Below are 12,960 nucleotides of genomic sequence, written 5' to 3'. Positions count from 1 at the left end.
GTTAGGAAGCACTCAGATAAGAGAGTGTGTGGTTGGGTGAATGTGGCATGTTGTATAGAGCACTTTGAGTAATCTGGGAGAGCTTGAAAAATACTATATAAGAATCAGACCATTCACTGTTCAAACAGAGTTTTGTCATGTGCTTTTGGACTATTATGCACATGTTTTTATTACATGGCTTAATTAAGGTACACATTAGGCTGACATCTGGGGCCAGAGCTTAAACTGTTCTGGGCCAGCACAGGGCCAGCAGTGTGTCTGCAACTGGCCCGTGGCTGCACACAACTTACACATGGCCCACATAGCGCAAAGAATGATGGCCCTTTGGTGGCCCAGACCGGGTTTGCCAGAGGTAATCTACACATGGGCCAGCAAAGGGCCACTAGTGTGTCTGCAGCTAGCCTTGTGCTGGCCCACACGTAGGCCACCTTTGGCAAACCAGATATGGGCCACTAAAGGGTGGTCATTCTTTGCAGTATGTGGTCCATGTGTAAGCACATTGTGTGGGCCAGATCCAGACCATACCAATTTTGCTATGTGGGTATCATATATCTCTACATCTTCAGTCTAGCTCATCCTTGCCCCTCTGCCACTTTAAAGAGTTTGACCATCCGTCACCTCCCTAAAAACAGGCTGTCTGGAAATCTTAAAATCTATAATACACCCTCTGTGCAGGTGCAATAAAACCTCAGTCCCACATGTGATAACATTCGATATGCATGCACACACTTGGTGTCAGGAGAGATCTTGCTATACTAAAGCGATATGATTAAAATATGTGATTAATACATGAGAAAAGATATCGGCTACCACACCACTCTTTCAAAGATGAGGATGTACACATGCTGGACAGGGAGGAACACTGGTTTGAGTGGTAAGTCAAGGACACCATTTACGTGAAAAGGGTGTATTGGAATTTCTTTCATTTATGTATTGGTCAAAATGTTTTATTGTATAATGCTTTGGTGCCACTGGGGTGTCTACCTCACACCCTATTCAAGCAGTCAGATAGATGGTGGGGTTCTGGTAAGGAAATGGGGACATTCACACAGGAAGCCTGGCAGCAATGTTTGGAGAGAGAGAGTCTGCTGGTCACGTTCCCTGCTATGGCTGCTCTCACCAAACTTGGTTTTGTTCTTTATTAAAGGATGGTAGCTACCGCTCACAGTTTGTCTGCAGGCTTTATTAAATGAAAACTTCAATAACAAAGGAATCGAATCGGCCTAAGGGTACATCTTTCACCATCTTACAATACTGTGGTGGCAGCGATTCCCCAAATGGTAATCATGGCCTTTGATCAATAATCATTTTTTTCTTTCCTTTTTTTTACTTGTCCCATTTGAGTCTTTAGCCGTTAGAATTGTTGTCTGAAGGCCAACAAAGATACCCAATGGATTTAATTTACCAAGTGGATCGACCTTTGTTGTTATTATTTATTTATTTTATTGTTAGTTGTTACAGATGGGAAAGACATAGCTGAGGGATAGGAAAGGGGGGAAAGAAAAAGAGGAAGGAAAAGAAAAACAGGGTGGGTTGTGCGAAATCCCAGAAATAAAGTCTAGACAAAGCATATCTGTGAACTAAGGTGTAGGTCTATTAGGTTATGTTCTGGTTATCCTTGGGTTGGGGGATGGGTGTTGTGTATCAGTTTATTTAGTCTGCTGGCATCTGTGACCCTCAACCTGCTGCCCCAGCATACAACAGCATAGAGGATAGCACTGTGTATTTTTTTACTCTGATTAAATTCAGTATGGTTCCGACAACTGTTTTTACAATGTGCTTTGAGGTAGCAGCCAAGAAAGGTTTAGTTTGTGCCTATGAACAGTGAACATCTGTGTGGATTAGCGGGCTTGTATTCAAAAGGTTTCTCCTTGTAATGATCTGCAAGAGGGTGCGGGGAGCCATAGCCCCATCCCCCAGGGCATGAAGGAGATCCAGGCCCCAGGCATCCAGAGGCCCCAAGAGTGTGAGAGAGGGGGCACTGCAGAGGGGGCTGCAGTGTGTGTTGGCAGTCAGCTGTGCCAGAGTGAACCGAGCCGCATTATATAGTATACCCCATAGTAATAGATACAGAGAAAAACCCAACAGTCATATGACCCCCTATGAGCAAGCACTTTGGCGACAGTGGGAAGGAAAAACTCCCTTTTAACAGGAAGAAACCTCCGGCAGAACCAGGCTCAGGGAGGGGCGGGGCCATCTGCTGCGAACGGTTGGGGTGAAAGAAGGAAAACAGGATAAAGACATGCTGTGGAAGAGAGACAGAGATGAATAACAGATATGATTCAGTGCGGCGAGGGCATCATGGGAATCCCCGGCAGCCTACGCCTATTGCAGCATAACTAAGGGAGGATTCAGGGTCACCTGGTCCAGCCCTAACTATATGCTTTAGCAAAAAGGAAAGTTTTAAGCCTAATCTTGAAAGTAGAGATAGTGTCTGTCTCCTGAATCCAAACTGGAAGCTGGTTCCACAGAAGAGGGGCCTGAAAACTGAAGGCTCTCCCTCCCATTCTACTTTTAAATACTCTAGGAACAACAAGTAGGCCTGCAGAGCGAGAGCGAAGTGCTCTAATAGGGCGATATGGTACTACAAGGTCATTAAGATAAGATGGGCCTGATTATTTAAGACCTTGTATGTGAGGAGCAGGATTTTGAATTCAATTCTGGATTTAACAGGAAGCCAATGAAGGGAAGCCAAAACAGGAGAAATGTGCTCTCTCTTTCTAGTCCCTGTCAGTACTCTTGCTGCAGCATTTTGGATTAGCTGAAGGCTTTCTAGGGAGTTTTGTGGACATCCTGATAATAATGAATTGCAGTCGTCCAAACTGGAAGTAATAAATGCATGAACTAGTTTTTCAGCGTCACTCTGAGACAGGATATTTCTAATTTTAGAGATGTTGCGCAAACGGAAGAAAGCAGTCTTACATATTTGTCTAATATGTGCATTGAAGCACATTTCTTGTTCAAAAATAACTTCAAGGTTCCTCACAGCATTACTGGAGGTCAAGGTAATGCTATCCAGAGTAAGAATCTGGTTAGATACCATATTTCTAAGATTTTCAGGGCCGAGTAAAATAACATCAGTTTTGAATTAAGAAGCAGAAAGTTAGCGGCCATCCAGCTCTTTATGTCTTTAAGACATTCCTGCAGTTTAACTAATTGGTGTGTGTTATCTGGCTTCATGGACAGATAGAGCTGCGTGTCATCTGCATAGCAGTGAAAGTTGCAGTAACAAGTTAGCTCTTCTGTGTTGTGCCATCAGCACATCTGACAATTTGCATATTAATGATCAAGAAACTGACCTTACAGCCTATTATTTGCCAGTGAATCACATCAGGTTGACATACACCCTGCCATGAAGCTCGACCATTTAATTGTTGTAAGGAGAGCCATATAGCAAATAAATACTTTGTTCCACTACACTTGCCGTGGTCTGTCTCACTGTGTTTCCAGCCGCTAAGGGCTGCCCTGTTACAAGTGGTGTCAGGAGTGTGTCACTCATGCCACAGTGAGAAGATGATGACAAGAGGTGGAAGAAAGCCAGGCCAAGAGGAGCAGCCTGATGAAGGAGTTGGAGCTTCATCTGAGCTAGAGGCCATGGCAGCAACAAGCCCTGAGGACAAATTGGAGAAGTTAACAGGGTTGGTGAAATCTCTTATGCGGTCTCAAGCAGCCAGAGACCAAAAGTGGGAGAAGGATTTGTCACATCAGGGGCAAAGGTGGAAAGGCATGCAGCATCAATTTCAGCAAATCCAGCTACAAGTTAATGCTGTAACTGATAAGCCTGATCCACCAGAGGCACTAGCGCCCCCTACAACATCTGAAGAACAAGAACTTGGATTCAATGGTGAAGACATTCCAGTGGCCAGTGGGTCCAGGTCTTTAATTGAACCAAAACTTTTTCCTCTGTCACCAGAAGATGACATTGAACATTTTCTGACTACGTTTGAAAGAATGGCAAACGTGTGTCGATGGCCCAGAGATGAGTGGGCTATTCGTCTGGTTCCCCTGTTGACAGGTAAAGCCCGCACAGCCTACATTCTTATGGATTTAACAGACTCTGAGAATTATGATAAGGTGAAAGAGGCAATTCTGGCAAAATATGAGATCACTGCTGACACCTACAGACGCCGCTTCAGATCTCTGAAAGTTGAGCCAGGTGAAACGCCACGTGAACTTTATGTTAGATTGAAAGACCTGTTTTCAAGATGGATTAAACCTGAAAAATCAACTGTAGAAGAAATATCTGAGCAGATAATTCTGGAGCAGTTTTTGAGAATGGTTAACCCAGAGCTGGAGATTTGGATACGTGAGCATGACCCGAAGACGGCAAAGGAAGCAGCAGAGGTTTTCACTTCAGCCAGAAAAGGAAGCAAGAGCACCTACTTCAGCCGGGAGACCCACTACGCCCAACCAAGTAAGTCCATTGGGGGTGAACAGGGTTCTGGTCAAGTTCAGGCTAGAAATCTTTCTAGTTCTAGGCAGCTCCCTTCCCATAGACCTCACAATGTGAAGAAATCCTTTAAGTCTTCAGTTCAGGATATTAAATGTTATCACTGTCATAACTTTGGCCATACACAACAATTTTGCCCTGCCCTTAAGTCAAAACCATCTCTTTTGTGTGCAGTTCCAAGACCAGCCACAGAGCCGGTAGGAAGGAAAGCTTGTACTGTCCCTGTTTTAATTAATGGGCGTAAAGAGGAAGCTTTGCTTGACTCTGGGTGCTTCCAAACTCTTGTACATTCTAGCATAATTTCAGGAGAAAAGCTAAGTCCGGTTGGGGCTACAATAAGTTGTGTGCATGGAGACGAACACAGGTACCCCACTGCTGAGGTTTACCTGACAGTGGGAGGTCAAACCTACTTGTTAGTGGTAGCTGTGGTTCCCAGTTTGCCATATTCAGTGATACTTGGTAATGACATCCCCACTCTTTTTGATCTAATACATCAGTCAGATTATGACCCTCAAGTGAGTGCTGAGAAAGACATTCAAGGCTTAGGTGATGAATCTGGAAGCTCACTTCCTCTAGATATGACAGTTGAACCATTTAAACCATGTCATGTAGTCACAAGAGCACAAAGTGCAAAGGAAATGATGCAAGAACTACCCTTTTTTGAGGAGTCTCTCGAAACAGAGCCAGGGAAGATTAGGAAGTCTAGGGCTCAGAAAAGAAGAGAAAAGTTCAAAGGCTCAGGGGAAAAAGGTACAGCATTGTTCCCTAAGCCAAATAACCAACTTGAGTTTGATGTTCCCTCAGATTTAGGTGCACTCCAAAGAAGCGACCCTACTTTAAAACCCTGGTTTGAGAAGGTAACAGAGGTAGAGGGGGCTAGTCAAGGTCAGGTAAGCTGTCTTGCAGACACTGTTTACTTGATTAAAGGAGGCATCTTGTACCAGAGAAAGGGGAAGTGCGAAGCTGTGGCACTCCCACAACAGTTCAGGAACAAAGTTATGGATTTGGGTCATTCAATTCCATGGGCAGGTCATATGGCTTTTCACAAAACACTGAATAGGATCAGCAGTCGTTTTGTTTGGCCAGGGATGTATGTCCAGGTTTCTGAGTTTTGCCGTTCCTGTGAAAAATGTCAGTTGACCTCAGGCAAAGGAGTAGCACGAGCCCAGTTGCAACCACTGCCAATTATTGAAACACCGTTTGAGAGGCTAGGCATGGATATCGTGGGCCCTTTAGAGAGGAGCTCCACCGGTCATCGCTACATATTAGTCATATGTGACTATGCAACACAGTTTCCTGAGGCCTTCCCACTCAGATCAATTAAAGCTCGTCACATTGCTAATTGTCTTCTGCAGCTTTTCTCTAGGGTAGGCATACCAAGAGAAATTCTGACGGATTGTGGAACGAACTTTCTATCCAAGTTGTTGCAGCAGGTTTATAAGTTGTTAGGGATAAAGGGACTTAAGACCACCCCTTATCACCCCCAAACGGACGGGCTAGTGGAGAGATACAACCAGACTCTCAAAAGTATGCTGCGCAAGTTTGTCTCTGACACAGGTGCTGACTGGGATCAATGGCTGCCCTACCTTCTGTTTGCCTACCGGGAGGTCCCGCAGGTTTCCACTGGCTTCTCGCCTTTTGAACTTTTATACGGTCGCCAAGTGAGAGGCCCCCTGGATCTGCTTAAGGACTGCTGGGAGGAATCCAAAGCAGAGGGCGAAAACATCGCAGCCTACGTCATCACCATGAGAGGGAGGTTGGAGAAAATGGCATCATTGATGCAAGACAACATGAAAGCTGCACAAAAACATCAAAAGACTTGGTATGATCAGAAGGCCAGGGATAGGGTCTTCCTTCCAGGTCAGAAAGTACTGTTATTGCTTCCCACTAGCGATAACAAGTTGCTGACAAAATGGCATGGACCATACGAGATCGTCAGACAAGTGAGTAAAGTCACTTATGAGCTGAATATGCCAGAAAGAGTTAAAAAATATCAGACATTTCACGTGAACTTGTTGAAGGAATTCCACAGCCGACAAGAGCCGGTCTATCAGTTACTGGTGCGTTCAGTTAAGGATGAGGAGGTGACTGAGAAGTTCTTTCCAACTAACATTCAAGTTTGTGCTTCAGTTGACCTTTCTCATTTGTCTCCTACTGAGCAGGCTGATATAAAACCACTTGTGGACCCACAGCTCTTTCGAGAAACACCGGGCTTCACATCACTGGTTCAGCACAAGATACGGGTGAAGGAGGATGCACCCGTTCGACAAAAGAGCTATAGAATTCCAGAACGGTTGGTGCCAGTGCTGCAGAAAGAAATAAAACTGATGTTGGACCTGGGAATCATTGAGGTGTCAAGTAGTGAGTGGTGCAGCCCGATTGTTTTGGTACCAAAGAAAGATGACACCCTGAGATTCTGTATTGATTTCAGATATTTGAATGCAGTATCCAAGTTTGATCCCTACCCAATGCCCAGGGTGGGTGACCTGCTGGAGAGAGTTGGATCAGCAAGGTACATTACAACACTTGATCTGTGTAAAGGATACTGGCAAGTGGCTTTGGCACCAGAAGCGAGAGAGCTGACAGCCTTCAAAACTCCTTTTGGTATGTACCAATTTAAAGTCATGCCATTTGGGCTTCAAGGTGCACCAGCGACATTCCAACGATTAATGGACCATGTACTGAGAGATGTGTCAGCATTCTCTGCAGCATATCTGGATGACGTGGTGGTGTACAGCCAGTCCTGGGAAGAACATGTCGTTCACCTGCAGAAGGTGCTACACTCCATCAGAATGGCTGGACTGACTATCAATCCCAAGAAGTGCTCCATAGCCAAGAGAGAAGTGGAGTACTTGGGCTTTGTAGTTGGCTCTGGGGAGATAAAGCCGCAGGTTGGAAAGATTGAAGCAATTCAGTCCTTCCCAGTTCCGACAACAAAAAGGAAGGTGAGAGGTTTTCTGGGTCTAGTAGGCTGGTACAGGAAATTCATACCTTCTTTTGCAGAGCGATCCACTGTACTGAATGACCTCACAAAAGGCTCAGCCCCCAACAAAGTGCGTTGGACAGAAGACTGTGAGCAAGCATTCAGAGACCTCAAGGAGGCAGTTTGCACACATCCAGTTCTACACAGTCCAGACTTCAACAAGCCATTCATCTTGCAAACTGATGCTTCAGGAGTTGGCCTTGGTGCTGTCCTTCAGCAAGAGGTGGATGGTGAAAGAAGGCCTGTGGTGTTTCTGAGTCGGAAACTACTCGACAGGGAGACGAGGTATTCGACGGTGGAGAAAGAGTGCTTGGCCATGAAATGGGCTATTGAGGCCTTGAGGTATTATCTTCTGGGACGTCACTTCACTCTGGAGACTGATCATCGTGCCCTCCAGTGGTTGAACCGCATGAGGGATGCGAATGCCCGCATTGCAGGATGGTACCTGTCTCTGCAGCCTTATGACTTTACGGTCCAGTATAGGCCGGGGAAGTCAAATGTGGTTGCTGATTGTTTATCTAGGATGACAGAGGACTGAAGCACTTCGCGCTTAAGAGAGGGAGGAGGAAATGTAAGGAAGAGGACTCCCTTACTGCATTTATTTATATTGTATTATCTGTATAGCACTTTAGAGCACACCTTTCACTTTATTAAAAGCACCTTATCAAGCAATTTATGAGCATTGCACTTTAAGCATGGATTTGCACACAAGAAGTTTAAATATTTATTGACTATTTATTGGGAATTTTAGAATCAGTTGGTGGCCTTATTTCAGATCCTGCACAGCTGCTCCTCGTCAAGGAATGTGGTGGTTGTCTGTCAGGAGAGAAGAATGGTGATTGTGATTAAGGTTTACCAATAAGGAAAACTAATGCAAATGTGTGTGTGAAATCAAGGGATAAAAGTGGTGCAAATAAGTGTTTGTAAGTTAATGATTACTCACCTTTCTTGCCTGTGTCCTCTTCAAGGTGTTTGGGCAAATGTTTCCCCGGGGGTCCAGACACCATTTAAAGGTTCCGGGAGAGACCATGGGTAAAGAGAGTGTGGTGAATCTTTTTGTGCTTGGGTTTCTGGGTTTTTATAATATTGGGTTTGGTGTAACATTAAAGTGTGAAATATTTATTAATATGTAAATGTGAAAATGTATTTATGTATTTATTTATTCTTATTGATATATTGTATACTGTGGTGGAAGGTTGGGATTTAAGAATTTACCTGAGAGTGGAATAATGGTTAAGTCTGTGACAGCTGAACATATTTAAGGCTGCCAGTTGTCATTAGAGGGTGGATTTTTTTTGTGCTGTGAAGAAGCTCGACCATTTAATTGTTGTAAGGAGAGCCATATAGCAAATAAATACTTTGTTCCACTACACTTGCCTTGGTCTGTCTCACTGTGTTTCCAGCCGCTAAGGGCTGCCCTGTTACAACGCCAGTCAATCAGAAGTGCCAGCTTGTTGCCGGATCTGGGTAAGACCTGATTTCTATAAGACTGGGTCACATAAACCAAACCACAATCGGGCCAGATATGGCATGCCATCACATAAACAGTGCCATCATTGCCAGACCTGGCCCACATCTGGTTGACATAAACCCTGCCATGCCCAAAGTCAGCCAGCAGTGCCGGCTTGACACCAGATCCGGGCCAGAGTTGTCTGCTATGTGGGTATGTGGCTAGTAAAGTTTAAATAAGCTGCTAATGTGTTAGGAAAATAATAATTAAATAAAGCTTTTTTTATATATATATACACATTTTGATGTGCTATTAAAGTGTTGGCATCCCATGTTTTGAGGGTTAAAAGCTTCATTCAGTGCTATGAATGAATTGAAATATTGCGATTAACCTAGAATGACAGTTTTTGCAACATGCTTACACATCACACTGGTCATGATAATATTTTCTGGACCAAGAGAGTTTGAACAGAATATACCAAACTTAGAAAATAAATAGAATCAGTAAGATAATATTAATAATCAAGGCTAGGCAAGGGAGGTGTTATCTTTTTCTGTTTCTTATAGGGAAAAGAGAAGATACAAGGCAAGGTCGGACGTGAACGGAGAGAAGACCTGTAGGGAGACTGCCATGTCGCTTCTGGAAGAAGATAGTCATAATAATACTTGCTGTTGCTCGGGTATAAAACTGTACAACCTGATCCAGTGTCATCCTTCGTGTGAATATGGTTGATTTCACTAATTTATCTCATGACTTTGAATCCCCCTGAAGATCCTGACAGTGAAGCACGTACATAATACTCCAGCCTTTCAACTCTGAGCTTATTTAGTTCTATTAATACACTGAAATCTCATTTGTGTCATGAAGAAAGTCTTTAATCAAACAGAATTCAAAGATCAGAAACATTTCATATATGGAGTTAAACATGAATCATTGTTTCAACAACATATTTATTGTTGTCATAAACAGACAAGAAGACAACAACAAACTGCTCCTCCCATTCAACACATGTCAGTCCATATCCCAGCAAACTAAATCATCTCCATTTACACATCAAATAGAAACATGAATCACTTGTAATGATTAGAAACTTGATAGAATTTCAAATCTAGTTTGGGGAGTCATTCAGTGAGAAACAGTGAAATGATTTTCCATGTGAAAAGGTGGACAGCAGAAACAGAAAGAAACAGTGAGAACTAAAAGAGAAACAAAGAGCTTTGGAACAACGAGGCAGCAGGAGGACAGCTGCAGTTTAACAGCTTCAACTCACTGACAGGAAACAACATTAGAAACATCATCATCCTCAACTCATCTGCTGCACTGACACTGACACCTTCAACGGACACACCTTCAGTTTATCATCAGTGCTGATGTATGGAAACATCCTGTGAGTGAAAGTGTGTGTGAAGGTGTGTATGTGTGTGTTAGTATCAGGATCAGAGAACGACAGCTTTCCTCTGTTCCAGTCCAGATTCACTCTGATCCTCTGGAACGTCTTCTGTACTGACAGAGTCATGGATCCAGCTGATGATGACCATGCAAAGTATTTACCTTTATACAACCATATTATCCATAATCCAGACAGTTTGTCTCCCTTCCTCTGCACAGACTCTGCTAACACACCCAGATCCCACCCTGTACTCTCTCCAACTTCAACATCCCAGCTGTGAGTCCCTGAGTTAAAGCCCTCAGAGCCCAGGACAGAGCAGAACAAATCAAACCTCTCTGGATTATCAGGAAGCTGCTGCTTCTCTCCTCCTCGTCTCACACTGGTCAGATCTTCAGACAGGATGAGGCTTGGATGAGCAGTGTTTGGGTCCAGAATGAGAGGAGTGTAGAAGACCATGTCCTTCATGTTGTTCCAGATGTTGAAGGTCAGGTTGCCCAGGTGTTTGGCCTGGTCTATCAGAGCTCCTGAGGGCAGCTGTGGATCATCCAGCATGGGGCAGCGCTGGACTCTTTCCACTGCAGCCTTGTAGTTGTGCAGGAATGAGACGTCTTCAGCTCTCAGCTCCTCCTCTGTGGCTCTGACTGTGTCTGAAAGAGCTGCTATCTCTCTGCTCAGAGCCTCCATCTTCTCCTTCATCACCCCACTCTTCTGCTCCTCTTCCTCCCTCAGTGCTGCCAGCCTGGCCTCCTCTTCCTCTGCTAGAAACTGGTGAAGCTTCTTAAACTGCTCCTTAATCTGCCTCTCTGTGTGTCGGGCCTGGACCTTAATGTGTTCTGCTGTTTGATCAAACTTCACTTGAACTTCTTCACAAACCTTTAACTTCTTCTTTAAGGGCTCCAGAGTTTCCTGAAGTTCCTTCTTGTGTTGTTGTGCAGCTTCATCGATGGGTCTGAATCTGTGATTGGTGTGTTTTTCTGAGCCACAGCAGACGACACACACTGGCTGCTGATGGTCCAGACAGAAGAGTCTGAGTTTCTCAGAGTGCAGACTGCAGAGAGCCTCTGAAGCTCTCTGATCTCTATCCTGTAAGAATGACTCACACAGGTTCTTTAAAGCTCGGTTTAAAGGTGGTTCTTCCCTTGAAGATCTTCTTTTACAAATTGGACACTCGTGTGTTATTTGCTCTCTCCACCATCTCTTCAGACAGTCTTTACAGAAGCTGTGGCTACATGACAGAATAACAGGATCTCTGAAGACCTCCTGACAGACCGGACAGCAGAGATCCTCCTCTGATCTGGAAGCCATTGAGTCTGTGAGTGAAGCTGAAAACAGCAGACAGGAAGTACAGTCAGTCCTGGCTCCCCTCCCTCCTCTACCACCTTCACTGAAACTTCCTTTGAGTCGTGTTTTTGCTCAAACTCACATTCAGTGTGTGGAGCGTCAGCAGCTTGAAGCAGCAGTGTTGGAGTTTTCCACTTTTCTCTCCTGTAGCTGGACTCACTCAGAGGAAGCTGCTAGTTTGGTCTGAGCTCAGTCTGATCGTCTGTGCGTCTCTCTTTACTGAGGTTGAATAACATCCTATTTACTGGTTTTTCCCAGGTGTGTCAGGTGATGGGTGGATCTTCATGGCACCTTTCTGTTAAATGTTTCTTTTCACCTGAATCTCAGGTATGTTAATTCCAGTGTTTAACTGTCATCCTTCTTTTACATCAAAGGTATAAAACAGGTTTTGCTCCATTTCAGTTTCACATGTCACAACATAAAGCCTTTTCTGAAGCTCAGAAAATTGTGACTCAGTCGTGCAGCTGTTTGCCAGATTTTCTTCCAGACTTTTATCTGGTTATTTGTCAGGTTCCAGCAATGGTTGTATAATGTGTGGTGTATTCATAATCGTCTCTGGTACATTTGTTGTATGGGCAGTATGTGTTCATTGTTTGATTGTGTAATTACACACTGGCAATGCATGCCGGGAGATGGTAATACAGTGAGTAAAGAGTTGGTCTTACCGCACACAGTGGTCCCGCGTACTTATTCAGATTCAGTGTAAGAATCACACATGGTGTCAGATGTGCTGTGTGACTTGTAAGACTCCATACATCTGCCGAGTGTGAGGAGAAGGGGAAGGTGGAAACGAAATGCCGAATGACGACGTAGACGATCGTCCGAGAGCAGGAGTTAGCACCGCGGCTAGCACCCCCAGCGCTACGTTGAGCATCCAACTAATCAAATCAAATCAAATCAAATCAAATCAAATCACTTTTATTGTCACATCACATGTGCAGGTACATTGGTACAGTACATGTGAGTGAAATTCTTGTGTGCGAGCTTCACAAGCAACAGAGTTGTGCAACATACAATAACGTAAACAAGCAAAATACAAGAATGGCTACATCTGAAACTAATAAATATATGTACAATATATAACAGTATATGCATTTCTGGATGTGTATACTAAATGTTTTTCTACGTGTGTGTGTGTGTGTGTGTGTGTGTATACACATTTTTTACAAATTAAATAGAGTAAAAATAAAATAAAATATATAAAATATACAGAGTTGAGACATGTGCAAAACAGTGGCATTACTGTACAGTATGGAGTGCATAATGTTGAAGTTCCAGTAGTGAAGCTGAGGTGTCTATGAAGTGTTCAGCAGTCTGATGGCCTGATGGAAAAAGCTGTCTCTCAG

The 12,960-nt window shown here is 44.0% G+C and overlaps 1 protein-coding gene across 2 annotated transcripts; it reads right to left on the bottom strand.

Annotated features, from left to right (window-relative positions):
* Nucleotides 1–9,883: 9,883 nt before the first annotated feature.
* Nucleotides 9,884–11,578, bottom strand: LOC147333829 (nuclear factor 7, brain-like). Of its 2 annotated transcripts, XM_086270471.1 has the most exons (3): nucleotides 11,342–11,578; nucleotides 10,889–11,155; nucleotides 9,884–10,855 (listed from the first exon to the last, which is right to left on the bottom strand). In XM_086270471.1, exons 1-3 carry the CDS (start codon nucleotides 11,576–11,578, stop codon nucleotides 10,187–10,189), a joined length of 1,173 nt encoding a protein of 390 aa, XP_086126597.1. In that variant the 3' UTR covers nucleotides 9,884–10,186. The 2 variants fall into 2 exon arrangements, with proteins under 2 accessions (XP_086126597.1, XP_086126591.1); XM_086270465.1 differs by having other exon boundaries at nucleotides 9,884–11,578.
* Nucleotides 11,579–12,960: the final 1,382 nt, after the last annotated feature.

Source organism: Aulonocara sp. 'chitande type north' Nkhata Bay, linkage group LG3, assembly GCF_057382095.1.
Source record: "Aulonocara sp. 'chitande type north' Nkhata Bay isolate Kocher_YH1m ecotype deep benthic linkage group LG3, A_spYH_male_GT1.1, whole genome shotgun sequence".
Taxonomy (NCBI): domain Eukaryota; kingdom Metazoa; phylum Chordata; class Actinopteri; order Cichliformes; family Cichlidae; genus Aulonocara; species Aulonocara sp. 'chitande type north' Nkhata Bay.
The sequence above is the reverse complement of the archived record's forward strand: the minus strand, read 5'-3'. Positions and strand labels throughout refer to the sequence as shown.

What these genes read in the sequence shown, in the direction of transcription:
- LOC147333829 (XM_086270465.1), bottom strand. Translation starts at nt 11,578, where the DNA reads ATGGCTTCCAGATCAGAGGAGGATCTCTGCTGTCCGGTCTGTCAGGAG.